A 26,815-nucleotide genomic window follows, 5' to 3' on the forward strand; every position below is an offset into this window, starting at 1 on the left:
AGGAAAGCAGAGGGCCGGCAGGAGCAATGGAAGGAAGTGAGAAGGGCCTGATATAGGTCACTATAATGAACTTTCTCCCTGTCACAGCAATCTTATGATGGCGGTCCCTGTCACCAGAGGTGTGCATGTGCTGGCAGGGGCTCCATGCAGAGCTTACAGGGTACCCTTGCACCAGGCTAGAGCATTATTATTATTATTATTATTATTATTTTGAGACAGAGTCTCCCTCTGTCACCCAGGCTGGAGTGCAGGTGGCGCAATCTCGGTTCACTGCAACCTCTGCTTCCCGGGTTCAAGCAATTCTCATCACTCAGCCTCTCAAGTAGCTGGGATTACAGGCACGCACCACCAAACCTGGCTAATTTTTGTATTTTTAGTAGGGGTTTCACCATGTTGGCCAGGCTGGTCTTAAACTCCTGGCCTCAAGTGATCCTCCCACCTTGGCTTTCCAAAGTGCTGGGATTACAGGCATCAGCCACCGCACCCACAACCTTTTTTTCTTTTGTCCAGTGTATTCATTTGGCACACACCAGGCACCTGCCTGGTGTTGGGCACCTGCCAGGTGTCAGGCACATGGCTGTGGAGTGGACTTACAAACCTGGCCAGTGCAGTGCTCAGAGACCCAGACAGAAATGAGCCCAGTTCCGCCAGCCAGTCATCAACTGCTTTCACTCACTGCTATGGACTAAATTGTGTACCTCCCAAACTCACATGTGGAAGCCCTAACCCCAGTTTGGAGGTGGAGCCTTTGAGAGATAATTAGGTTTAGGTGAAGGTGGGACTTTTTGATGGGATTGGTGCCCTTATTAGAAGGGACACCAGAGGGCTTGGGCGCTCTCACTCACTTGTGCTCTTTTCTCTCTGCCTTGCCTTGTAAGGACACAGTGTGAGAAGGTGGCCATCTACCATCTACAAGACAAGACAGGCAGGGAACCCTCACCAGAAATGAGCCACACTGGCACCTTGATCTTGGACTTCTAACTTGTAGAACTCTGAGAAAAATCAATTTCTGTTGTCTGAGGCACCTAGCTATGGCATTTTGTTACAGCAGCCTGAGCTGACTTTATACTCACCCTGCCCTCAAGCTCTGATCTCACAGCCGGGCAGGGTTACCCAGAGCAGGCCTCATCTCCTAACAGGTTCTGTCTCAGAGGGGAGGCTCTGGAGCAGGCGACTTGCTGGTTGTGAGACCTGGGGCAAGTTAGAGAAGCACCTCTGGCCTCTGTTTCCTCAACTGCAAAATAAGGACAATTCTATCTCTAACTCAGGGCATTTGTGAGGATTAAATTCTTAGCACAGTAACACAGCAAATGCTCAATAAATTGTAACTACTCATATTGTTGAATACTTTAAACTTAGGAATCAGCAATGACCAAAGGCATTATTGATGATGACTGGACCGCCACCTTCTGCCAAACAAGCTAATTACCAGCAGGAATACTCTGGAGAAGGCGCTCTTAGCTGGAGTCCCTGGGTAGGCTTTGGGGATCCATAAACTCCTTGAACTTGCCACAGATTTTGTGTAGCTAGGTGTCTTTCTGGAGCAAGAGTGCATAACTTCCCTCTTTTCTTTTCTTTTTTTTTTGAGACAGAGTCTCGCTCTATTGCCCAGGCTGGGGGTGCAATGGTGCAATCTTGGCTCACTGCAACCTCTGCCTCCCCAGTTCAAGTGATTCTCCTGCCTCAGCCTTCCGAGTAGCTGGGATTACAGGCGTGCACCACCACCCCCAGCTAATTTTGTATTTTTAGTAGAGATGGGGTTTTGCCATGTTGGCCGGACTGGTCTCAAATTCCTGGCCTCAAGTGATCTCCCCACCCTGGCCTCCGAAAGTGCTGGGATTACAGGCATGAGCCACCATGCTTGGCCTCCTCTGATTCTTGAAGGGGCCTGAAGTAGATGGGGAATCCCTGCATTCCAATATCTATTGTCAATGCAAAAATTTTCACGGTCAATTCTCCCTCAGGGTCAGGGTCATGGAGAAGTTTCTTATGGGGCAAGCGTTGGGGTCAAGGAATTTGAGGAACTTGAATAAGGCAGGGCTGGGGAAATCAGACTGAGCCTGGTCAGGAGCTAGACTTCTCCCTGTACCAGTGGGGTGCTCAGGGGTTATTGCAGGCTGTAAAGACAGCTAAGCAGTAGGCAAGGGACCACCAGAGAGGACAAAAGTGGTCTCCTTCCCCAAGAACTTGGAATTAAGATGATAAGGAGAGTGGGGTACAGTGGCTCATGCCTGTAGTCTCAGCACTTTGGGAGGCCGAGGCAGGAGGATCCACTGAAGCCAGGAATTCAAGAACAGCCTACACAAAGAAGCAAGACCCCTTTTCTACAAAAAATACCAAAAAATTAGGTAGGAGTGGTGGTGTGTGCCTGTAGTCCCAGCTACTAAGGAGGTTGAGGCAGGAGGATCACTTGAACACAGGAGTTAGAGGCTGCAGTGAGCTGTGTTCGGGCCACTGCATTCCAGCCTGGGTGACAGACCAAGACCTGTCTCAAAAAAAAAAAAAATGATAAGGGAGCCTTCTGAGTATTGAACAGCTCCACTCCACCTGCCATGGAGCTGAAAGACTGCCATGTGTGCCTGCCCACACTCCTACCCGGGATAGCCTAAACCATCCACACAGGGAGGCAGGATCAGAATGTGGCTGTAACTTGGGGCACCGATACCGCCTGGGTGTCCTGGACACAGCCGGGAGAGTCTAGAGACAGGGCTGTCACATCTAGAACAATGGTTTTTGATGAGCTTGGGAGCACCCTGTCTAAATCGAATCCTCCCTAGAAACCCAACGATGTGGGACAGAACCAAGAGTGGCTCAGATGGAGGCCGTGGGAGCTTGGATCCCTGCACGCTTGGTTCTCTCATACACCTGTTGGTGGTCATGACCCCATGGTGGCTCCAGGGAACACAGTTTGACCATCACTGACCTGGGTTTTAGAGTCAGGCAAAAGACACAGAGGCTGGCAGTCGTGAGAGTCCAGCACTTGCAGGGTTTGTGCCCACCCACAGAGCTCACAGCCCGGCGGGAGGCCAGGCCCTGGTCCAGAGGCGGCCCCTTCCCTACAGCCGGGACAGGAGGCTGCAGGCTCTCAGATGCCTGGTGCCTCCTGCTTCCCTGACTCCGATTCCTGGTCTCCCCAGTAGATGAGACTGAGACCACTGCGGCACACACAACTGAATGTCCCTGTCCCTGCAACAGTTATTCCTATTGCTGTACTTAATAGACTGGCAGCCTGGTCCGTGCCTTCGTTTCTTAGAGGCTTGGCCGGCTGGTTTCAGCTCAGGCTCAGGACAGAGCCAGTCCCTGTGCCAGAAAGTCAAGAAACACTCAGAACCTGAGAGTAGAGGATTAGAACTCAGATGCCAGAGCACCACCAAGTAAGGAGGACACCTAACCAGCTCCCCTCCCTGAGGCCCAAGAATATGCCCAAACTTCTAGTTACTTAAGTTCTGTGAGCCTTGGTTTCCCCATCTGTAAAATGGGGATGGTACAAAACTCAAGGGTCTTTCGTAAAAATGAAATGAAACCGATGTTTGTGAAAAGTTCTCTGCATACTGGTTGGCACCTAGTAGGTGCTCAGTAAATGTGCATTCCCTCCTCTTTCATCTCACACTAGTGATTGTGATGAACTCACTAGGTCACAGTGAAGTCTCCGAGTCAGTTCACAGTAAAGAAGTACTCTCTCAAAAGCACGTTCTATTGTTCAAGGCCTTATGATTGAGAAGAATGCCTCCTGCAGGAGTTCCCAGGCTAATGCAGGAGTCAGGCAGGCCCAGACAGGGAAGCAGTAACTGCTAGTGTCTCCGGAGGAAGAAATTTCAAGCCAGGCGGCTTCAAGGAGGCGGTGGCTTGTGAGCTCTGAGGAGGTCAGTGCTGAGACCACTGGAGACAGGGTGGGGTTACAGGAAGCAAATGAGGACATCTTCTGGCCAGAAGGGGCTCAGAAGGGGCTCTCCGGGGAGTATGGAGAGGCCAGGCCCAACGGGGCAGGGCATGACTGCTGGGCAAAGTGCTGGCTCTTGAGAAGGGGCCGCACCCTTCAGAGGCCTCGGCCTGCCCATGATGCTCCTCAGCCCCTTTAAGAAATCTGCCTTGCTTCGTGGGACCCGTTTCAGACTTCCTTCACTCTGCTCAGACTTTCCGTGACACCTTCACACCTAGCAGAGGTCCTCACCTTCTACTTCGCTGAGGAAAGAGCCATCAGCTGGGGGTGACCCCAATGACCTGCTGCCAACACTGCCTGCTAGTGTGCCCCCTGCCACCTCCCTCTCTTCCTACTACACCCGGGGATGCATCTGCTAGGAGCACAGGCTGCTGCTGCTTCATGGGCTCTGCGTCCAGCTCTTGTTCTCTCTCTCTGTCTCTCTCTCTCTCTCACCTGGATTATTCCCGTTGGCAAGTAAATATGTGCTTTCATCTTTTTTTGTTTGTTTGTTTTTGAGACAGGGTCTTGCTCTGTTGCCCAGGCTGGAGTGCAGTGGCATGATCACGGCTCATCACTGCAGCCTCAACCTCCTCCCAGGCTCAAATGATCCTCCTGCCTCAGCCTCCCAAGTAGCTGGGACTACAGGCATGCCCCACCATGCCTGGTTAATTTTTGCATTTTTTGTAGAGTTGAGGTCTCACTATGTTGTCCAGGCTGGTCTCGGACTCCTGGGCTCAAGGGATCCTCCTGCCTCGGCCTCCAAATGTGTTGGGATTACAGGTGTGAGCCACCATGCCTGGCTGCTTTCATCTTTTAATGAAAGCTTCCCTCAAGCCACATATTTTCCCATTTTTTTTCTGTAAATACCTCTTCACAGTTCCCACAAGAGTGGTCTATGCATGCTCTCTTCCCTCCCTCAGTTTATTAGCTCATTCCATCTGGTTTCTGCCTCCACTGTGCCTCCAAACCTGCCAGACAGATAGTCTATTTGTTCATTAGCTTAGTGTCTGTCTCTCACTAGAAGATAAGCTTCGTGAGGGCAGGAACCTGTTTGGCTCATTATTTATATTTTCAGTACCCAGCACAGTACTGATATAGAGTAGATGTATTAGCCCTAACTTTTTCAAAAGCATTGTCAGGTGATTTGGAAAGTGTTTCTTCCTCTTCTATTTTCCTTTCTTTTTTTGAGACGGAGTCTTGCTCTGTCACCCAGGCTGGAGTGCGGTGGCACAATCTCGGCTCACTGCAACCTCCTCTTCCCAGGTTCAAGCAATTATCCCGCCTCAGCCTCCTGAGTAGCTGGGATTACAGGTGCATGCCACCACGCCCAGCTAATTTTTTTGTATTTTTAGTAGAGTCGGGGTTTCACCATGTTGGCCAGGCTGGTCTTTAACTCTTGATCTCAAGATCCGGCCTCAGCCTCCCAAAGTACTGGGATTACAGGCATGAACCACGGTGCCCAGGCACCCTCTTTCATCTTCCGAAAGAGATAGTGGAGAATTGGTATTATTTCTTAAATAACTGTTTAAATAACATTTAAATAATTCAACTATTTAAATAACTATTTAAATATATCAATATTTAAAATTATACTATTTTCTATTCAGAATATTTTAAAATTATTAAAGTAAATTGTTTAAAAATTTTTAAAATTCCTTAAATATTTGGTAGAATTTAACAGTGAAACCATCTGGTCCTGAAGTTTTCCTTGTTGGGGGGGTTTTATTTTATTTTATTTTATTTTTTTTTTTTTTTGAGGTGGAGTCTCGCTCTGTCGCCCGGACTGGAGTGCAGTGGCTAGATCTCAGCTCACTGCAAGCTCCGCCTCCCGGGTTTACGCCATTCTCCTGCCTCAGCCTCCCGAGTAGCTGGGACTACAGGCATCCGCCACCTCGCCCAGCTAGTTTTTGTATTTTTAGTAGAGACGGGGTTTCACCGTGTTAGCCAGGATGGTCTCGATCTCCTGACCTCGTGATCCGCCCGTCTCGGCCTCCCAAAGTGCTGGGATTACAGCCTTGAGCCACCGCGCCCGGCCAATTGGGGGGGTTTTAAATTACATATTCAATTTCCTTAGGAGGTATAGGACTATTCAGGTTATCTATTTTTTTCTTAAGTGAGTTTTGGCAGTCTGAATCTTTCAAAGAATTGGTCTATTTCATCTAAGTTATTCAATTTATGGGCAACTTTATGCCCATAAATTCAATAATGTAGAGGTCTGTAGCCAGGCGCGGTGGCTCACGCCTGTAATCCCAGCACTTTGGGAGGCTGAGGCGGACGGATCACGAGGTCAGGAGATCGAGACCATCTTGGCTAACCTGGTGAAATCGCATCTCTACTAAAAATACAAAAAATTAGCCAGACATGATGGTGCGTGCCTGTAGTCCCCAGCTACTGGGGAGGCTGAGGCAGGAGAATGGTGTGAACCAGGGAGGCGGAGCTTGCAGTGAGCCGAGATGGTGCCACTACACTCCAGCCTGGGTGAAAGAGCGAGACTCCGTCTCAAAAAAAAATAAATAAATAACTTAGGGGTCTGTAGTGATGTCCCTCTTTCATCCCTGATATTGATAATCTGTGCCATCTTTCTTTTTATTCTGTCAGTCTGGCTAGAGGTTTATCAATTTCATTTTTTTTCAAAGAACCAGCTTTTGGTTTCATTGCTTTTTTCCAACTCTTTTCAATGTCATGGATTTCTGCTCCTCTCTTTATTTCCTTCTGCTTGCTTTAGGCTCTCCAAAGACCTTAAAGGATATCTGTTTCATTTATTATAGCACCCCACAGATTTATTGATATCCCCATTTTACAGATGAGGAAGCTGAGGATCAGAAAGTGGTTAAGTAACTCGCCCAGTGTCCCAAACTACTAAATGGTGGAGCCAGAACTCAAACCCAGGACTGTCTGACTCCAGAGTCTGTGCTTCTAACCACTGAGCCACATTGCCTCCTAGGCACCTAGGCACCTCCTAGGCAACTCCCAGGCCAGGTCCTTCTACTACAGCAGATGCCTCACCAAACACTGCCAAGGTAAGCAGCTTGGCACTCAGTACCTCCTGCCTTCCCTCCCAGGGACCATCAACTTTCCCCATGGTCCAATTGCCATACCATCAACTCTCCTGAACAAAAACCAAAGTGGGCTGGCTTGTACAGGGATCAAGCCTTCAGAATTGCCTTCATACGTACCTTGGACTTGGCTGAACTACAGGTGGTAGAATCTGTTGGTGAAAGAAAAAAAAATGAAAGTTGTATCAGGGAAAAAGAAAGCTGAGTCTTATGCACACAATTCCCTCTCCTCAAAGGCTTCAGAAACCAGGGAATTCTGAAACATAAGATCTCCCCAGGCCCTAGGAGTATGATGGACCTCTGATGTCATTTTCTATGGGAGAGGGATGGAGCAGAAAATGATGTTAATTGCCACTTCCTCTAGAGGCAGGAAGTGACATCAGGCTGCCAGCCACTGGCCCCTCATTTACTGATGGCTAAGGGCAAGGGGGCATTGTCTTTGAGCCTGGTTCCTCTTCCCTTCCCCTCCCGTCCCTGTTACTCTGAAGCACTGGAGAGAAAATGCCAAATATCAGATGCAGTCCATGGAAACCACCACAGTGAAACACGGCAAATCACAGGTGCTCTGGAGAAATGGAGACCACACAGTGCACGGAGAGGTGGGTGCCCTACATCCACCCCCAAGCACATGAGAAAGAAGAGGGACCACGTGAATAATGGACAAAAGAGCAGAAATGAAGTGGGTGGGACGCAGGAGGTGGAGTGGGCTGGTGATTAGAGCCTTGATAGGTTCCACCTCCGGACCTGGGGTCACCCTGCCCTAATGGGCAGGGTCTCCAGTTACAACCAGAGTTACGAAGGAGACTAAAAGCATGGTTTCTGTGGGACTTGGGTCCCACTCCCTTAATATCACTGGGGTGGAGAAGGAACCAGAAACATGTCCTGGCAGGTCCTCTCCAAGGCTAGAGAGGGAGCAGATGGGTCCAAGGCCCTCCCGGGGTCCCACAGGGTAGTGGGCAGGTGCGGTTAATCCACACTCTCTGGCAGGCAAGTTAGACGCCCCCTCTCCAGACCCCTCCCCCTGCACAAGGTGAGAAAAGCAAGATGGAGGACCACACACGACACACAGGGCACGGGGGGGCGGCGGGTGATTAGAAGAGACACAGGGCCCCTCTCTGCTGTCCCATCCCCATGTCTCCTGCCCCCTCCTGAGCCTGCCTCTGGTGACTAGGGAGCTCCTGTGTGCCTCTGTCAGAGACAACAGAAATGCTAAAACTAAAGGGAGGGACAACCATGGCAGGGGGAAGAGTCAGTGGCTGCAGCCACAAAGGGAGTGGCCCTCATCTGTCTCTGAGGACGTAAATCATCTGTCCTCTGCCACGAGAGGGCCACAGACCTTGCAAACATGACTTAGGGCCCCGGTTTCTTAAGCAGGAAGAGGCGGCCCATTGGGGTGACTGAGGCAGGAGTTACAGATAACTCCTGGGCGTGGCATCGCTGGTCTCCAGAGAGCCTGGGTCCCCAACCTGGATGACCAGCAGTGGTGAGACTTGGCACAGAGAGGCCGCAGCGTCTGTGGCACTGCAGGAGGGCAGCAATCCGATGCCCAGGCGTCCAGGCAACGGAAAGGGCCCTGGGCCCAGTGAGTGCCTCCTTCCTCCTGAGAAGTCGCTTTAGGATGGGAGGGGCGTGGACTGCTGGGGTAAGTTGATAACAAGCAGGGGTAACTGGCATGTCACCGTGGGGTCCTCACAGCCTGGGACATTCTGCCTGCCTCTGTGCCCACCCAGCCTTCTTATAATCACCCGCCACTGTTAGTGACCGAGGCCGCAACACTGCACTGTACCCTTTAAATCTCCAACAGGTCCGCTGGAGGAGGGGACGGGGAGGAGAAGAGGAAGGGGTGGGAGGACAGCATGGGGAGAGGAGGAGGGAGAGGCGGGGTTGCAAGGAGAAAAGGAAGAAAAATTAAAAAGAGGAACATGCCCAGAAGGACACAGCCAGCCCGTGAGAAATTAAAGGCTGAGGAAAGAAACCAGTGAGAGAGGGTGAACAAAGCTCTGACCCTGCCCGGGGCGGGGCAGCTGCGCAGACAGGAGGCGGGCACGGGGCGAACTGGACTTCCCCAGGGAGGGAGAAGGCCCCCAACAGCTCCATCTCCACGGTGGCTGGCGGGGCGGGGGGGCCGCTGGGGTGGCCCAGGGAAGCTGGGCATCTGGCCAGGCATCTGGGGCCCGCAGGAATGTAGTGTCCACCCTCCCGCCTCCCCACGCCCAGGCCCCTGCGCTCACCTGACCCCGGGTCGCCAGGGGGCACTGTCCTGCCAATGTTGGGCAGGAGGTACTCAATGTTGGGCACTGCCTGAGGCTCCTTGTCGCCCACAGGGGTCTGCGAACAGGAGGAGGGGTCAGCTGGCATGCCCTCGGATGCTGCGCTGCTGACCCCCCAGAGGGGGGTGCCCTGATGATGGAGCCCATGTCTCCTCCATCAGACCAGGCTCACTGGGGCAGGGACCGTCTCCCTTATCAGCCGGGTGCTCTCGAGGATGATTCCTACATGTCCCCTATTAGACAGTTCTGTGCCTTCCTCAATACCTCGGAACCATGAAGGCCAGAGTGGCCCCTTCAGCTGGGGGTAGGAGCTGTGTCTCCCATACCAGACTGGAACTCCTCCAACCTATGTCCTTCCCGGTAGCCTGGAGGGCGGGAACTGCCTTTACTCCTGAACTGGGTTCCCTCTGAGCAAGGTCTGCATCTCCCCCAGGTAGACTGGGGACTCCTGAAGGCAAGCTTTGTGCCTCTCTATGAGACTACGGGCTCCTGAGGAGAGGGTCTGTGTTTGCTCCACCAGACTGGGGAAGCCTCAAGGACAGGCACTTTCTCCGGCTTAAGTCTCACTGCCCGCCTCACCCCCAAGGACTGGGGCTTACCCCAGACCAGCCCCCATACCAGCCCGGCCCGCGGCATCACTTACTCTCTCTCCTTTGTCCTCTTCGTCACTGAAGAACCAGTCTGACTGCAGAGAAGACAAAAGGAAGGGATGAAATCAGCGTAGGAAAGAAGTCTCCTCCACCTGCTCATTCCAGAGGACCCGTTCAGGCAGCAAGGGGCGCCTCTCTCTCCACAAACCCCAGGCTGGCGGGGCTGCAAAAGAGGGCTCAGAGGGAGCTTGACGGACCCTAAAACCTGACTCCACAGACTGTAAAAAACCCTAGGGCAGAGAAAAGGTGGGACCCCAGTGTGGGAGGAAACATGGCCGGGAGTGGGAGGGGCGACCTCAGACCAGAGATAGGCTCAGGGAGAGCTTCGCTTTTACTTTTCTCTGAACACTGTCCTGGGCACACCCCTGTGGTACACTCCTCACGGCGAGCCAGGGGGCAGGGAGGCACCAGTGCCCTTAGTGTTGGCCAGGTCCATGGCTGTAACAGCCAAGCGTGCCCCACGCCACCTGCCACCCATGGGTGCCACACTGACAACAGGGGTGTCACATACCCAGCCCAAAAAAGGAAAATGCCAGGAGAAAGGTGTTGGAGGTTTCCTGAGGGGCAGGAGGTGAGAGCTTTCTCATAAAGGCCAAACAAGAGAGAAAATAAAGATCCCTACACTTTAATATTTTTTGTAAAATTTGAGAATCTTGAAGATAAAATTCTAAGTTTTCTGGAAAAAAAAATCCAGATTGCTTATTTTTTTTTTTTTTTTTTTTTTGAGACGGAGTCTCGCTCTGTCACCCAGGCTGTGGCCAGTGCTGTGGCCGGATCTCAGCTCACTGCAAGCTCCGCCTCCCGGGTTCATGCCATTCTCCTGTCTCAGCCTCCCGGGTAGCTGGGACTACAGGCGCCGCCACGTCGCCCGGCTAGTTTTTTGTAGTTTTTAGTAGAGACAGGGTTTCACCGTGTTAGCCAGGATGGTCTCGATCTCCTGACCTCGTGATCCGCCCGTCTCGGCCTCCCAAAGTGCTGGGGTTACAGGCTTGAGCCACCACGCCCGGCCCAGATTGCTTATAAATGAACACGTATCACAGATACTTGGAACTTTCAGCAGCAAGACACAAGAAGACAAGAAAGTAAGTTTCGATGTGTTGAAGGAACCTAGAATTTTATACCCTGCTAAATTCTCACTTAAATTTGAGTATAAAATAAAGCTATTCTTTTTTTGTTTTTGTTTTTGTTTTTTAACAGAATCTCACTCTGTCACCCAGGCTGGAGTGCAGTGGTGCAATCTTGGTTCACTGCAACCTCTGCCTCCTGTGTTCAAGTGATCCTCTGGCTTCAGCCTCCCGAGTAGCTGGGATTACAGGTACACGCCACCACACCTGGATAATTTTTGTATTTTTAGTAGAGATAGGGTTTCATCATGTTGGCCAGGCTGGTCTCAACTCCTGACCTCAAGTGACCTGCCCACCTCCACTTCCCAAAGTGCTGGGATTACAGGCGTACCACAGATTGTTTTAATCACCCCTTAAGTGAACTTCCTGCTCTCTGGAGCCATCGCACCTGGCCTTGAAATAAAGGTATCCTGAGACATCAGAAAGTTTACTACACAAAGACTTTTTTAACTGAATACTTGAGCAAGTAAAGAGATGAACTTTGGCAAGCCCCAAGAAATAACTAAGGCACTTTTGGCTTTTATTTTATTTATGTTTACTTTTGAGACAGGGTCTCTCGCTGTTATCCAGGCTGGAATGGTGTGGCATGATCCTAGCTCACTGTACCCTTGAACTCCTGGGCTCAAGAGATTCTCCCACCTCAGCCTCCTGAATAGCTGGGACTACAGGCATGTGCCACCTTGCACAGCTAATTTAAAAAAAAAAAAAAATGTAGATTTTGTGATTACAAGCATGAGCCACTACACCCCACCACTTTTGGCTTTTAGATGTGGTGGAAGGAAGACACAGAAACTGATAAGCATTAGAAATTGACAGTGACAGGCTGGGTGCAGTAACTCACGCCTGTAATCCCAGTACTTTGGGAGGCCGAGGCGGGCGGATCACCTGAGGTCAGGAGTTTGAGACCAGCCTGGCCAACATGGTGAAACCCTATCACTACTAAAAATACAAAAAGTAGCCGGGCATGGTTGTGCACCCCTGTAATACCAGCTACTCAGGAGGGTGAGGCGGGGGAATCGCTTGAACCAGGGAGGAAGAGGTTGCAGTGAGCTGAGGTCACACCACTGCACTCCAGGCTGGGCAACAAGAGTGAAACTCCATCTCAAAAAAAAAAAAAAAATTAAGATAATTACCCTTTACCCGCCTCAACACCTATGAAAGAACAGGAATAGGCCATTTATAATCTCATTTATGTAGACTTAAAACACACAAAGAATATTATATACATTTAAGGATAGCCATGCATTTACAATAAGCGGAAGGCATCCTGGAAGGACACATATTAGCCTATTAAGAGTGGGCTCTGGCCAGGCGCGGTGGCTCACGCCTGTAATCCCAGCACTTTGGTAGGCTGAGGGGCAGATCACGAGGTCAGGAGATCGAGACCATCCTGGCTAACACGGTGAAACCCCCGTCTCTACTAAAAATACAAAAAATTAGCCCGGCAAGGTGGTGGGCACCTGTAGTCCCAGCTACTCGGGAGGCTGAGGCAGGAGAATGGCATGAACCCGGGAGGCGGAGCTTGCAGTGAGCCGAGATCGCGCCACCGCACTCCAGCCTGGGCGACAGAGCGAGACTCTGTCTCAAAAAATAAAAAATAAAAAAAAAGAGTGGGCACCTGGGGGAGGGGAGAGCAGAGTGGGTCCGGAATGAAGAGGGGAAACAAGGGGACTTGCCTGAGCATGTGCCATGAGCCTCGGTTATTATCGCTCATGATCTGACATGTGATTAACTAAAACAGCACAGGAAGGCCAGAAGGAAAACAAGAAAGAGATACGAGAGAGAGTGAAGGAAGATAAGAAAAATGCAAGCTCTGGCAGGGCGCAGTGGCTCACACCTGTAGTCCCAGCACTTTGGGAGGCTGAGGCAGGTGCATCAGCTGAGGTCCGGAGTTCAAGACCAGCCTGGCCAACATGGTGAAACCCCAGCTCTACTAAAAATACAAAAATCAGCCTGGCATGGTGGCATGTGCCTGTAATCCCAGCTACTTGGGGGTGTTGGGGTGGGAGGATCACTTGAGCCCAGGAGCTGGAGGCAGGAGTGAGTGGAGACCGCGCCGTTGCACTCTAGCCTGAGCGACAGAGTGAGGCTCTGTCTCAAAAAAAAAAAGAAAAAGAAAAAGAAAAATGGAAGCTCTGGAGTCAGTCGTCTTGGTTCAAGTTCACCTTAGCCAAGTGACTATCCCTCTGTAAGTCTATTTACTTATCTCTAAAACGGGCATGATGTGAGCACCTCCTTCTAGGCCCGAGGAGGATTGAGATGAAATACCGTATGGAAAACATTGAGTGCAGCACATTGTTAATGTATAATAGATGTGAGCTACCATTATTCAAAAGTGCGGCTTCCAGAGACAGGCTGACCAGGGGGAGCCTGAGGATCGGCCCAAAGAAGCTAGCCTTTAACTCGGGTTCGAAGATGCCCAGAAGTACTTTGCAAACCATGGGGTCTACAGGAAGCGCTCGGGTGGCCACGGCTCTCAAGAGGAATCCACACTAGTTCCTGCCACCCTGCTTCTGCACGTGCTGTTTTTTCCGCCTGGGATACCCTTTCTCCCTGCTCTGCCTGGCTAAGTTCTCATCATGGTCCTCTAAGACAGTTCAAGAACTCCCTGACTACGACCCCAGCCCTGCACCCAGGGCCTGGGTGGGTCCTTCTGTGGGGCTTCCTTGGGCATAGCCCAGAGCACAAAGAGACGCAGCTTTTACTGGCAGTATTCCTTCTGAGCAGGCTCCCATTCATCTCCGTGTTCCCAGCACGGGGATCTGTCTCTGGTGTGGAATAATGACCACGACGAAGAGGATGACAGTCAATTCTCACACAACACTTAGGACCTACCAGGCACCGCGGCGAGTGCTTTAGCAGACATTCACAACGATGTGAGGTAAACAGATTGCCATCTCTACCTCACAGATGTGGAGACTGAAGCACAGCAGGTAAGGAACTTGTCCAAGGCCACACAGCACATAGGAGCAGGCTGGCCCCAGAGCCACCGCCATCAATCCCCCCACCTCAGGGGGCATTTGGCAACATCTGGAGACACTTTCGATTGTGACAACTAGGGTGACATTCCCAGATTCTAGCAGGTAGAAGCCAGCGATGCTGCTCAATCTCCTATAACACACAGAACAGCCTCCCACAATAAAGACTTATCTGGACCTCAGAGGTCACTAGTGCTGAGGCTGAGAAACATTAGGTATCGCTGCCTTTGCTGAGTGAGTCCCTGAGCAAATGCCCTGGGCTGATCTTTGTTTGGGTTCCATTGGACTTCGTAAACACAGGCAGGGGCTGCTGGCAACTTACCCGCTGTGAGGCCGGACACCGGGGTTTGCTCTCCTCTCTGCTCTGCCACTATCTTCCTGTGTGGCCCTGGGCAAGTCACTGTTCCGCTTTACCCCTCAGTTGCCACCCTCTTTCCGACCTGAAGACTGGTCTGGGTGCCCCAAGTGACAGCAGCACTGCCCTGGCTACGGAGCCTCCAGGCTAGACAGAGGCAGCACACGTGGGTGGGCAGGCTTTCAGGGCTTGCAGAGTGGGTGGCTCATCCCCTCAACAATCATCCAGGGCTGATTACGTTCAAATGCCAAGGAGGCAGAGAAGGGAAGACCACCAGCTCAGTTAGTTCTCGGGAATGAATCTCTGAGTAGAAAAGCCCAATCTGGCCAGGCGCGGCGGCTCACATCTGTAATCCCAGCACTTTGGAAGGCCGAGATGGGAGGACTGCTTGAGTCCAGGAGTTCAAGACCAGCCCTGGCAACATAATAAGACCTCATCTCTATAAAAAAATACAAAAATTAGCCAGGTGGTGTGGTGGTGCGCATCTCTACTCCCAGCTACTCAGGAGGCTGAGACGGTAGGATCGCCTGAGCCTGGAAGTGGGCCATATTTGCGCCACTGCACTCCAGCGTGGGCGACAGAATGAGACTCTGTCAAAAAAAAAAAAAACACACACACACACACACAAAGAGAAAAGAAAGAAAGAGAGAGAAAGAGAAAGAAAAGCCCAGCCTGACATAACCTCAATTAGCAATTTACTCATTCATTTATTTACTGTACAAACACTGAGTGTCCACTGTGTGCCAGCCACTAGCGTCAGTGCTAAATGAGACAAACTCCACCTTCTCCACCCTGCCCAGAGCAGGGACTCCCATCTTGGGGCTTTGGCCTCCTTCCTCCCTGAAGGCTGCAGGTCCTGACACCTCAGCTGACCTCAGGCCTCAGGCTTCCAGGAGCACAGGGGCACACACCCACTCTTCCCTGCTGCTGCCCCCAAAACACACCCTCACGGGAGATTCCAGGGCTCCCTGGTGCCCTGGAGAGCTAAGCTTTCCCGAGTCCTCATCAGGAACCCCGATACTGTGGGGTGGTCCTGGCCTCCCAGACAGCTCTGGAGTGGTGTTCCCAGTGTCTGGATGCAGCAGGCTAGGATCCTCCCTCCCGTGGCTCGGAGCCCTGAGCATGCAGTGAAGGAGGGAGATGGGCAGGCAAGGCTGTTAGCATGGCTTGGCTGCTCACCGCCTCACCTCCTGCCCCTGGCTCCCTCCCTCTCTCCCAGGCCAGCTCAAGGAGGGACCTGGGAGTCTGCCCTTTGGGTTGATGAGGGGAGGAAAGCACAGGCTTTGGTAAGACAGACCTGGCTTGAAATCTTGGGCTGCCACTTATTAGCTGTGTGACCATGAGCAAGTCGCTTTGCCTCTCTGAGCCTGTTTCCTCCTCTGTAAAATGGGGGTGACAGGGCCCAGCTTTCCTTTCCTAAAGTGTCTAGGGGACTTGGGGCTAAGGCTTCCCTTCCTCTGACCAGCTGCCAGTCTTATTTCCACTGGCAGGAGGGGCTCTGTTCCCATCCTTTGTGGACTGTAACAAGAATTGGAAATGGAAAGTCTATAAGATTCATAATAACATCCATGTGCGCCCCAGAAGGCGGCAGTACTGCCTTGGGGTGGGCTCTGGAAGACCAAGGCCTCCTGCGCCCTCTGCTGGCCACTCTGGGTTCTCCTCCACCCATGCACAGTAACAAGAACCTACAGGAACAGGGCTGTTGGCATCCAGGAAGCCATGAGAAGGGAAGTGGCCAGCCCAGTACATGCCAAGCACTGGTGCAGGATCCCGCCTCAGGCCGAGGCCCTGTGCCCTATCCCATCCACCCCTCGTTACCATGGACATCACCACTACCTCCCCGAAACCTCAGTGGGGCCAGCAGGGAAAGTCACTAGAGCCAGGGCCTCCTGATGTCAGGTGAGACCTTGGCCCCTGTCTGTTAGTGTCTGCCAGGACGCCTCTGCAGGGGCCACCTTTTGAAGCTGCCCCTTCCGCCCTCCACCAACAGCACCTTCCCTGCCCTTCCTCCTCCTCTGCCTTTCCCAGGCATCTTGGATGCTCGGGGCCTCTTGACTCTCCTGCTGGGGACCCAACGTCCCAGGGCAGCAGGGATTCCAGGATCCACTCCTGTCTTGCCTTGAAATGCAGCCCATGGCTTTGGAGGAGTATATACCACCCTAGCAGCATGGTCTAAAGCTGCCAAGCCCTTCCTGGGCTTGAGCAAGAGTGATGGGCTGAGCAAGAGCGAGGGGCTCAGAGGAACACGGCCTGGGCCCCAGGGGCTGCCAGGAGACCCTCAGAACAGGGACTTACGTGCTGGATCAGCGTCTCCACGATCTTGTAGCGGTCAGGCATGTGGGTCACCATGTCTGTCATGTTGTCCTCAGAGGTCCTCACCAGTGTCGGCCCGAAGACCAGGGCCAGGTTCCGGGGTTCCATCTGGACAGCAGGGAAAGCAGGTCATGGTCAACATTCTGAACTCAGTCTTCCCTCACTCTGGGCCCCCTCTGTCCCCAGCTACATCTTCACCATTCCCCAGCTTAGAGGGTGGACACCCCCTTATATGGGCACGGAGATGCTTGATGAGTAGAGCACAGGCCAGATTTCAGCCCCATTCATCCCCAGGCCCAGCAGCCATGAGCAGTGCTCAACCTGCACACCTCTACAGGGCACCCCTGAGTGGTCAGTGCCAGCAGTGGGAGATCCTGCAGTAGGAAACATGTTGGAGGTCCCAGGGGTTATTTTAGGCCTGAGGGAAAAGTCCGATCACTTCCAGATGCCTGTAATCCCAGCTACTTGGGAAACTGAGGCAGGAGAATCGCTTGAACCCGGGAGGCAAGGGATGCTATGAGTGGAGATTGCGCCATGGCACACCAGCCTGAGCAGCAGAGGGAGACTTTGTCTCAAAAAAAAAAAAAACCTATCACTCCCCTCATTTTCCCCACTGCAGAACCAGAAGGCATAAGGGGTTTGATGAGGCAAATGCAATGCAAGGGACTTGAGCTAAGTCAGAGGATGTCAATGCATCAGATATGGGGGGCCAGGGTTCCCTGCCTCTGGAAAGCTCTCAGAAACTCAGGAGATGGCTCTCTGGGGGAAAGCACTGGCCAGCATATAGGAGCAGGGTGGGGATGGAGCAGTCATAGGAGGAGGGCGTGCCTAGAGGGGCCTGAGTTATTGGACCTGCAGGAGCTCAGCGCGTGCTGAGGGCCCCCACACAGTAAGTCCTGTGCTTGCCTCCCCTAGACTCCATGCAGGACCCCTACCCACCTTGTTTTTCTCAGAGTGGTCAGCGATGGTCTTGAGATGACCCACAAGGAATTTGAGCGTTTCATAGTAGTGTCCTGGGAGATCCCGGATCTGAGTAGGAGAGAAGAGGGGCATGAGGACAGGCTATGAGGGCCTCCCCCTGTCCCCCGTCACCACCATGCCCCAAAGAGCTCCCAGTACCATGCCTCAGGGAGTCTGGAACCTACCCTCTAATCCCCCGTTCTCTTGTATGGATGGGGAAACCGAGGTCCGGAGTGGAGCAGGGCTTCTCCAAGGCCACAGGGGTCGTGGGCAGCACTGGACCCCCCACCTCCTGGGACAGAGGTGCTCGGGCAGCCACCTCACCTCATGTCTGGCAGCACCTTTCTCTCCTTACCAGCTTCCGCAGCGTCCTCATCCGCTCCCGCGCATCCTCAATGCGGTTGGCCTCGATGAAGTCGTTGTATTTGTCTAGAACACAGCGGAGACTCTTTAGAGAGGTGGTGGCAGCGCCTTCCCCTGTTCTCCAGGCCAAGGGCCCTGCTGGAAGGGCTGTGTTTTGAACTCCTCCAGTTGGGGGCTCCACAGCCTCTTGTGTATGTGAATACACCCACCACAGCTGTACCCACCACAGCTGCACTCGGGTGTGCACCTGACCTGGGGAGGCCCAGGTGTGTTCATTTGGGAGGCAATACGATCTGAGCTGCATGCTGATCCCAGAAAAGGGGTACCTGCCCCCATCTCCAGGACATGGACACCAAGGTGCAGCAGGTCAGAAGAGAAGGACACCTGGAGAGGAGGAGGGGCTTCAGACAGCCTCCACCAAGGATTCCCCCAACCCCCTTCAGAACAAGTCCACGGGGACCTTTGAAAACTGGAAGATGATAAGCCTATTCTGAAATTCATCTGGATGAGCTAATGCACAAAGACGGCCAGGAATAGTTTTTAAAGAAAGAGTAATGTGGGAGGATCTGCCCTACCAGAGACTGAAACATCCCGAACCGATGGCACAGCGGAAGCCGCTGGCACAGCAGAAAAGGCAGAGCAATGTTAAGGCTAGAAAGGGGGGAAGCGGGCCATGTGGATATTTACTGTATGATAAAGGCAGCACCTCCAATCAGGGGGAAGGATGGAGGCCTCAAAAGATGTCCCCGGGACAAATGGCTACCATCTGGGGGGGGATCATTTCTAGTTCACAGTACAAAAAAGCAGTCACACAGCAGAGTCAAATGTGAAAATTATAGAAGCACTGGGGAAAAAATAAAATATTTTCATAATCCTAAGGCCATCCCAAACATGAGATGCAGAATCCATGAAGAAAAGATGAACAGCTGGCCGGGTGCGGTGGCTCAAGCCTGTAATCCCAGCACTTTGGGAGGCCGAGACGGGTGGATCACGAGGTCAAGAGATCGAGACCATCCTGGCTAACACTGTGAAACCCCGTCTCTACTAAAAAATACAAAAAAACTAGCCGGGCAAGGTGGCGGGCGCCTGTAGTCCCAGCTACTCGGGAGGCTGAGGCAGGAGAATGGCGTGAACCCAGGAGGCGGAGCTTGTAGTGAGCTGAGATCCGGCCACTGCACTCCAGCCCCGGCGACAGAGTGAGACTCCGTCTCAAAAAAAAAAAAAAAGATGAACAGCTTTGGTCACATTTTAAACAATTGTTTTCGGCCAAGTACAGTGGCTCATGTCTGTAATCCCAGCACTTTGGAAGGCCAAGGCGCATCAGCTGATCACTTGAGGTCAGGGATTAAAGACCAGCTGGCCAATGTGGCAAAACCCCATCTTTACTAAAAATACAAAAATTAGCTGGGTGTGGTGGTAGGCGCCTGTCTACTTGGGAGGCTGAGACAGGAGAATGGCTTGAACCTGGGAGGCGGAGGTTGCAGTGAGCCGAGATTGCACCACTGCACTCCAGCCTGGGTGACAGAGTGAGATCTCAAAAAAATAAATAAAATTAAATAAAAATAAAATTAGAAATTGTTAGGCAGGGCATGGTGGCTCACGCCTGTAATCCCAGCACTTTGGGAGGTCAAGGAGGATGGATCACCTGAGGTCAGGAGTTCGAGACCAGCCTGGCCAACATGGTGAAACCCCGTCTCTACTAAAAATACAAAAATTAGCTGGGCGTGATGGCGGGCACCTGTAATCCCAGCTATTTGGGAGACTGAGGCAGAAGAATCGCCTGAACCCAGGAGGCAGAGGTTGCAGTGAGCTGAGATGGCACCATTGTACTCCAGTCCGGGCGACAAGAGTGAAACTTTGTCTCAAAAAGAAAAAAATAAATGTGTTTTCAGTTTCCATACTGCAAAGTGAAAAGGCAAATGGCAGGCCAAAGCAAATATTTGCAAAAACTAACAAAGGGTTAATATGTGTAATACACAAAGAGCTTGTCTCCCACAATCAACATGAGAAAAAGATAACCCAACAGAAAAATGGGCACATGGTCTGATCAAGCGATTACAGAGAAAATAAAAACAGCCAGTATAGTAATGAAAAAAGATTTAGGCCGGGCACCGTGGCTCAAGCCTGTAATCCCAGCACTTTGGGAGGCCGAGACGGGCAGATCACGAGGTCAGGAGATCAAGACCATCCTGGCTAACACGGTGAAACCCCGTCTCTACTAAAAAAAATACAAAAAACTAGCCAGGTGAGGTGGCGGGCGCCTGGAGTCCCAGCTACTAGGGAGGCTGAGGCAGGAGAATGGCGTAAACCCGGGAGGCGGAGCTTGCAGTGAGCCGAGATCTGGCCACTGCACACCAGCCTGGGCGACAGAGCCAGACTCCGTCTCAAAAAAAAAAAAGATTTAATCTCCCTAGTAATGAGGGCAATGAAAATAAAAACAATAATGAGATACCATTTCCCTTATCTGATTAGCAAAAGTTTAAAATATTAGTAATATTCAAAGCTGTCTGGGTGAGGTGGCTACGCCTATAATCCCAGCACTTTGGGAGGCTGAGGCGGGAGGATCACTTTAGACCAGGAGCTGAAGACCAGCCTGAGCAACGTAGTGAGACCCTGCCTCTACCAAAAAAAAATTTTTTTTAATTAGCTGAGTGTGGTGGTGCAAACCTGCAGTCCCAGCTACTCAGGAGGCTGAGATGGGAGGATCACTTGACCCCAGGAGGTTGAGGCTGCAGTGAGCCATGATTGTGCCACTGCATTCCAGTCTGGGCAACAGAGCGAGATCCTGTGTCAAATAATAGTATTTGTATTTGTATTTGTATTTTATTTATTTATTTATTTTGAGATGGAGTCTTGCTCTGTCACCTAGGCTGAAGTGGAGTGGTATAATCTTGGCTCACTGCAACCTCTGCCTCCTGGGTTCAAGCAATTCTCCTGTCTCAGCCTCCCTAGTAGCTGGGACTGCAGGTGCCCACCACCACACCTGGCTAATTTTTGTATTTTTAGTAGAGAGAGGGTTTCAACACAGTCAGGCTGGTCTTGAACTCCTGACCTCAGGTGATCCACCACCTCAGCCTTCCAAAGTGCTGGGATTACAGGCGTAAGCCACCGTGCCTGGCCTTTAAATAACAATAATAGTCATAATATCCAATGCTAATGGGGATGTGGAGAGACAGACTCCTACACTGTTAGTGGGAGTCTAAACCAGGGCCTCTTTCTCAGAGTGCAATTGACGTTAGCTCTCGGAAAGATTCACCGGGACTTTGATCGAGCAATTCTACATCTAAGAATCTCCTTGGAGAGCACCGATCCAGGCGTGCAAAGACTTATTCAAGGAAAGCCATTGCAACAGGCTGTGTAATAGCAAACATTGGAAGACAACCTAAATATCCATCAATAGAGGAGTACTTAAAGAAATTACAGTCTATTCAAGCCATGAAATTCTATGTGACTGATTTAAAACAAGAATGAGGCAGAGCGCTCTGCACTAACACGAATGAATCTCAGAATTACAACTCGCTTTTGTTAAAAACAACTCAACCAGTGGTGTGCTGGAGCCCACTCACACTGGCTCCTGAGAGCGACCGTGTGTCTCCCTTCCCAATTCCATGTTGGTGACATCACGTTGGTGGCTCGAAATAAACCATGGTAGGAGTATTTGCACCATGGAAGCTGGAAAACGCTAGGCATTAGGGTTTTTTTCCCCCAGAGACAGATGTTAAACATCTGCCAGCACACCCCTGAACCCACCCAACTCCAAACTCCACGCATGCATGTGTGTATCTCTGCCACGCATATAAGAAGAGGGCCAGGAGAGAAACACAACAGACTGTGAATAAGCAGCTCAGCAAACGGCCAAAGCTTAGCTCTGGAGCCCGACGCCTGGAGTGGAATCCTGGCTCTGCCATTTGTAATCTGTGTGACCTTGGGCAAGGCATTAAACCTCTCTGAGCCTCGGTTTCCTCATCTGTAGAGGGAAGACAATAGCACCTTCCTCATGGAGTCGCTGTAGGGAGTTGTGCTTGGCACATACTAATGCTCAGAAAGCGTTAGCCACAACCTCCCATGAAAGGGAGCAGGAGATTCACAGGGTCCTGTGCTGTTTCTTTATTCACATCTGTACAATCTATGTTTTTTTTTTTTTACACGCTTTTGTGTGTGTGTGTGTGTGTGTGTGTGTTTTTTTTTTTTTTTAAGCCAGTGTGGTGGCTCATGCCTGTAATCCCCATATTTTGGGAGGCTAGTGTAGGCAGGAGGATTACTTGAGCCCAGGCCTAGCAGTTCAAGCCCAGTATGAGCAACATAGTGAGAAACACCCCCATCTCTACAAAAAAAAAAAACTTTTAAATTAGCTGAGTGTGGTGGTGTTCACCTGTTGTCCCAGCTACTTAGGAGGCTGAGGTGGGAGGATCGCTTGAGCCCAGTAGCTTGAGGCTGCAATGAGCGGAGACTGCGCCACTGCACTCCAGCCTGGGCAACAGAGCAAGACTGTCTCCAGAAAAAGAGTAAAACCAACAAACCAAATATAAAAGTAGGGGTCAGGGTGCGGCACAGACTGGTGTCCCCTCCCCACCCCCACTTCCACCTCCTACTCACCATCAGTGAAAAGAGGCTCAGGCAGCTTTCGGAAGAAGGACTTGAGCAGGCTGCTGATCACATTGAGGTCTTGCCAGCGCTGGGGGAGGGGTCAGATGTCAGGCCACAGGCAGGCCCAGCCCGATGCCCATGCCTTCATGATCATTCACTCCAGAGCCCAATCAAGCCCACCAGGCCCTCCCTGGGACCCACTTAGACCAAGCTCTCTACTCATCAGGGTGGTGGAAGCAGAACTGAGACCCCAGCAAGGTCCTGTACCCACACTTACACTTGGCCCCAGCCCCTCCTTGCTCCTGCCAGCCTGTGAGCTCCAACACCTCCCCATCCACAGAAAGTCCCAGGCACTGTGGGGACACAGTGAGTGGCAGCTGCCGCCTCCACTGGGCACAGTTTAAGCATCTGTGACACAGCAGTCATTCATGCCGGCTCCTTCCTGTCTTGGGCCCTCTGCATGTGCTGGTTCTCTCAACCAGAACTTTCCTCCCTGCCTCCACATGACTGGCTCCTCAAACACGCCTAAAAGTCGCTCTTCAGAAAGGCCTTCTCTGATCCTCATAGCTAAAGCAGCCGCCTTCACCACTGCCTGTTACCTGCACCCCAGCCCTGACTTTGTTTCCTTCGTGGCACTTAACCCAGTTTGTCATTGTTTTCTGCTTTTGTTTCCGTGTCCATGTCTGTCTCATTTCCCACTGTGCTCCTATCACCTAGCTAGGACAGTTAACCTGGTACTTACATGGCCCTAAATCAGTAGTTCTAAAAGAAGGAGGCAATTTTGTCCCCAAAACTCCCACTCCACCCCCAGAGGACATTTGACAATGTCTGGAGCCATTTTGATTTTCCCAACTGGGCGGTGCCACTTGCATCTAGTAGATAGAGGCCAGGGATGATGCCAAATTTCCTCCAATGCACAGGGCAACCCCACACAACAAATAATTGTGCTTCCCAAAATGTCCACTGAGGTTGAGAAACCCTACTCCAAAATAAATGGTTGTTGAGTACAAGAACGAACGGCCGGGTCGTTGTCCCTTCTGTCCACCAGGGGGCACCATCACCCCACAATGCAACCAAGTCAGGCACAGCCGCCTCGCTGGGAATGGCTCAGAATAACTCAGGCCCAGAAAGCGACCTAATACCCCCAACAAAGAGACACAGCACAGCAGTACACACACTCATTACAATGGATCCTTAGCTTAATGCCAGACAATCCCACAAACAATACACTTCCCGCAGGCTCACCAGGGGTTAGATTCGTCCCCCACTACACTTACTCCCAGCACCACCCACAACAAATGACACAATGATACCCAGGACAAAACAACACACCCAATACACCTAGCACACCCCCATCTGGCCCTGGCTTGGACCAGCTGCCTGCCGGCATGGCCCCCTCATCCCTGGCTGAGGCCAAGCTGACCACACATCCACACACCCAGTGTGGCTCCTGCCCACCTGACTCCGTTACCTCCTGGCCCTCAGGTGTGGGCTCCTCTCATCTCCCAGCTGCCAAACCCAAGGCCCTGGCCAGTGCTCCTTGGCTTCTCCAGAATGAAGTGTCTGCCCTTACCCCAGCCTCACAGGCGGCCCTCTCCTTCTGTCCCACTCAGAGCATGGCCCCTGCTGTTCTGCTGCCCACCCTTGGTCATCCCATGCCCCAGCTGCAGCAGGACCCATGCCACTCTCTAGTTCATGCTCAGTCTAGCACCTGTTTATGTCCTCACCCCATGCAGGGGACTTTCCACACCCCAAATCCAATGGAGCCACTCCCTGAGAGGGTCCCTCCCTTCCGCCTCTCCTCACGCTGCCCTACTCCCTGGTTTCTGCCAGGGGAAGATACCACCAGCCCCAGCTCAAATATGCGGCTCTTCCTCGCCCCTCCTTCCTCTCTCTCTTGCAGCCAACTCTTAGGGTTGTTCCCAACCCCTTCCCCCAGGACCACCAAGTCCTCCTGACCCTCAGCGCTTCCATAGATCAGTGACTTCTCCCCAGGCCCCTGCCCTCTCCATTTGTATCCATCGGGCATGAGCAGGAGCATTACTCTTTCTTGAACTTTGCTCTCACAATGCCTCCCCAGCTTAAGAACCATCAAAAGCTCCCTACTGTCCATCAGATCAAGGTCGAAGTCTTCAGTGAAGCCATCAAATGCCCTCTCTCTCCCCCCGGGGCCTCACCCTCCCCACCTCCAAGCCCAGGCAGTAGATCCACTCTCTGTCCTAACCCTCAAACCCTCCCCAGCCCCCACCAGGGTTTTGGAAAATGCCGTTGTCTCACACCCAACAGCCTTCCTGTCCACCTGCCCCCTCCTATTCCTTCCTCCAACACTCAAACTCTCGAGCCACCACCTGCTCCAGCCTGAGCACCCTCTCCTTCCTCATCACAGTGTGGTCCCTGATGAGAGATCGTCTTTCTCTCTTGTCCGCAGTTTCACACACACTTGTCTCAGCTCCTCATTCTCCAAGGACAGGAAGACTCGTGCATTCCACGAGCCTTCACGTGTGTGACTCATGGGACATCGCTGCTCACATTCATGGTTTTCCAAAATATCTTTTTTATCAGAGCCCCTTTGGGCAAATAAAATTGTCCATGAAAACTCAGTACGACAGACAGGGCAAAGCAGGGTTGCTCTAGCAAGGATAGGGGTCCTGACCTGCCCCTGGCCTCCCAAGGCCCCTCTGGGGAACCCTAGGACTCTGGGGAACGCTATTTGAGCATCGCCGGCCCTGCTGGAAACACTTAAGTGTGATTGCCGATCCCTTCACAGGTTGGTCTCATCTCGCCTGATCAGCCACTTCTCTTTCCATGTTGCAGCCACCCAAATTGCTGGCCATTCTAGAAAACATCATATATTCCCCTTTTTCTAAGCCGGCACTTTGTAAACCATGGTCTGTAGGCAATATCCAGCCAGAGCCTGCTTTTGGATGGCCCTTGAGCTACATATAGTTTTTACATTGTTAAAGTATTAGGAAGAGGAGGAGGAGGAAGAGAAGGGGGAAAGGCAACAGAGCAAACTACAGCAGAAAATGCATACTCTCTGCCCCTACAGAGAAAGCTGGTTGACTCCTGGCAAACTTTCTGCATCTACACCACTGCGCAGGCCATTCTGCTGCCTGGAATGCCCTTACCTGGCTTTCATCGGCTTTTGTTTAACTCTACTCATCCTAAACACTCAGACAAAACTGCTGTCTGTGAGCCTCTGCCTCAGAGCTCCCCAGGCCATGACTGCATTTACTTGTTCAGCTTCAGCCTGGGGTGATGCCCATCCCTGGGCTGGCCAGCAGGGGCAGGTCCCATCTTGCCCATCTTGGTGTTCTGGACCAATGCCGGGCATGTCACAGGGCACAATGCATGCAACACAATAGACCATAGAACTCTCCAAATGGAGCACCACCCACACACGATCTCGGCCCCCCTTCCACAGACCCCCAGCTTCACCCACCTCATCCTGCAGGTTGATGTCACCAGGCCCTCGGTTGAGTTGCTCCTGCAGGCTGGACACCACTGCATTGTTGCCAGGTACTCGGTAAATGCCTGTGGACTCCAGCCCTCGTGCCTCCACAATGCGACAGCATGCAGCCACGATTAAGGGGACGCGCTGGGGACACAGCGGAGGGGTGTTAGGTGGGACAGGGGCCAGAGGAGCTGGGGAGGCCAAGATGGGGACAGTGCAAGGCCCAGAGCTGCTGCCAGGAACCCTTGGGGGGAACAAAAGGCCCTTGCTGCCTCCAGTCTGGGAATGAGAAATGACACCAAAGCCTCGCCATGGTCTGAGAAGGAGCCAGGCTCAGCCTCAGCCCTGCTGCTCCCTCCCTAGGAAGCCTGGGGCAGGTGGGGGCCTTCCCGTCTTTGGGCTGTTTTCCCAGCTGTGTTTGTACAATGAGGTGGAGAGCTGGTTCCACCTCCCTTGCTGCTGTGACCCTCTGTGCCTCGGTCTCCCCCTGCCAGGCCTGCTCTGGTGTATAGCAGAGACCCACCTGGTTCTCCGTGGCTGGCTGGCACTCCTCCAGCCTGACCCCAAACGCCCTTGGGGCAGCCTTCTTATTTTTTTTTATGATGTTGATGCCCCAGGGGGCTTTGGGGGCTGCAGCACTGTCATCTGAAGTGGGGGAGACAGAGAGAACCAGAGTAAGCCAGGGTACCCAGGAGGGTCACACACATTCACTGCCACACTCACACATTTGGACGTATGGGGACTCCATCAGAGAAGCAACCAGCTGTCCAGGGCTAATGGGAC

General features: G+C 52.1%; 1 protein-coding gene and 1 long non-coding RNA gene across 8 annotated transcripts in view; one reads left to right on the forward strand and one right to left on the reverse strand.

Moving 5' to 3' along the window:
• The window catches only part of ARHGAP23 (Rho GTPase activating protein 23), a 96,764-nt gene that overhangs the window by 5,005 nt on the left and 64,944 nt on the right, over positions 1 to 26,815 (reverse strand). For 5 of the 7 annotated variants that reach the window (XM_033183262.1, XM_033183265.1, XM_033183261.1 and 2 more), the window contains 9 exons: positions 26,556 to 26,677; positions 26,021 to 26,176; positions 22,588 to 22,666; positions 17,984 to 18,057; positions 17,608 to 17,697; positions 16,651 to 16,776; positions 9,892 to 9,933; positions 9,210 to 9,306; positions 7,099 to 7,130 (listed from right to left, as the gene is read on the reverse strand). In XM_033183262.1, coding sequence (XP_033039153.1) covers positions 7,099 to 7,130; positions 9,210 to 9,306; positions 9,892 to 9,933; positions 16,651 to 16,776; positions 17,608 to 17,697; positions 17,984 to 18,057; positions 22,588 to 22,666; positions 26,021 to 26,176; positions 26,556 to 26,677 — 818 coding nt within the window. Of the gene's footprint in view, positions 1 to 7,098; positions 7,131 to 8,764; positions 8,788 to 9,209; positions 9,307 to 9,891; positions 9,934 to 16,650; positions 16,777 to 17,607; positions 17,698 to 17,983; positions 18,058 to 22,587; positions 22,667 to 26,020; positions 26,177 to 26,555; positions 26,678 to 26,815 lie in introns of all 7 variants that reach the window. The other 2 variants (XM_033183268.1, XM_033183267.1) reach the window with 2 other exon arrangements.
• On the forward strand, positions 8,321 to 10,577 carry LOC117067126. The gene is made up of 2 exons (XR_004430615.1): positions 8,321 to 8,620; positions 9,303 to 10,577. It is a non-coding gene; the product is annotated as an uncharacterized LOC117067126 (long non-coding RNA).

The sequence above is a fragment of the Trachypithecus francoisi genome, unplaced genomic scaffold, assembly GCF_009764315.1.
Source record: "Trachypithecus francoisi isolate TF-2019V2 unplaced genomic scaffold, Tfra_2.0 Lachesis_group20, whole genome shotgun sequence".
Classification (NCBI taxonomy): Eukaryota; Metazoa; Chordata; class Mammalia; order Primates; family Cercopithecidae; genus Trachypithecus; species Trachypithecus francoisi.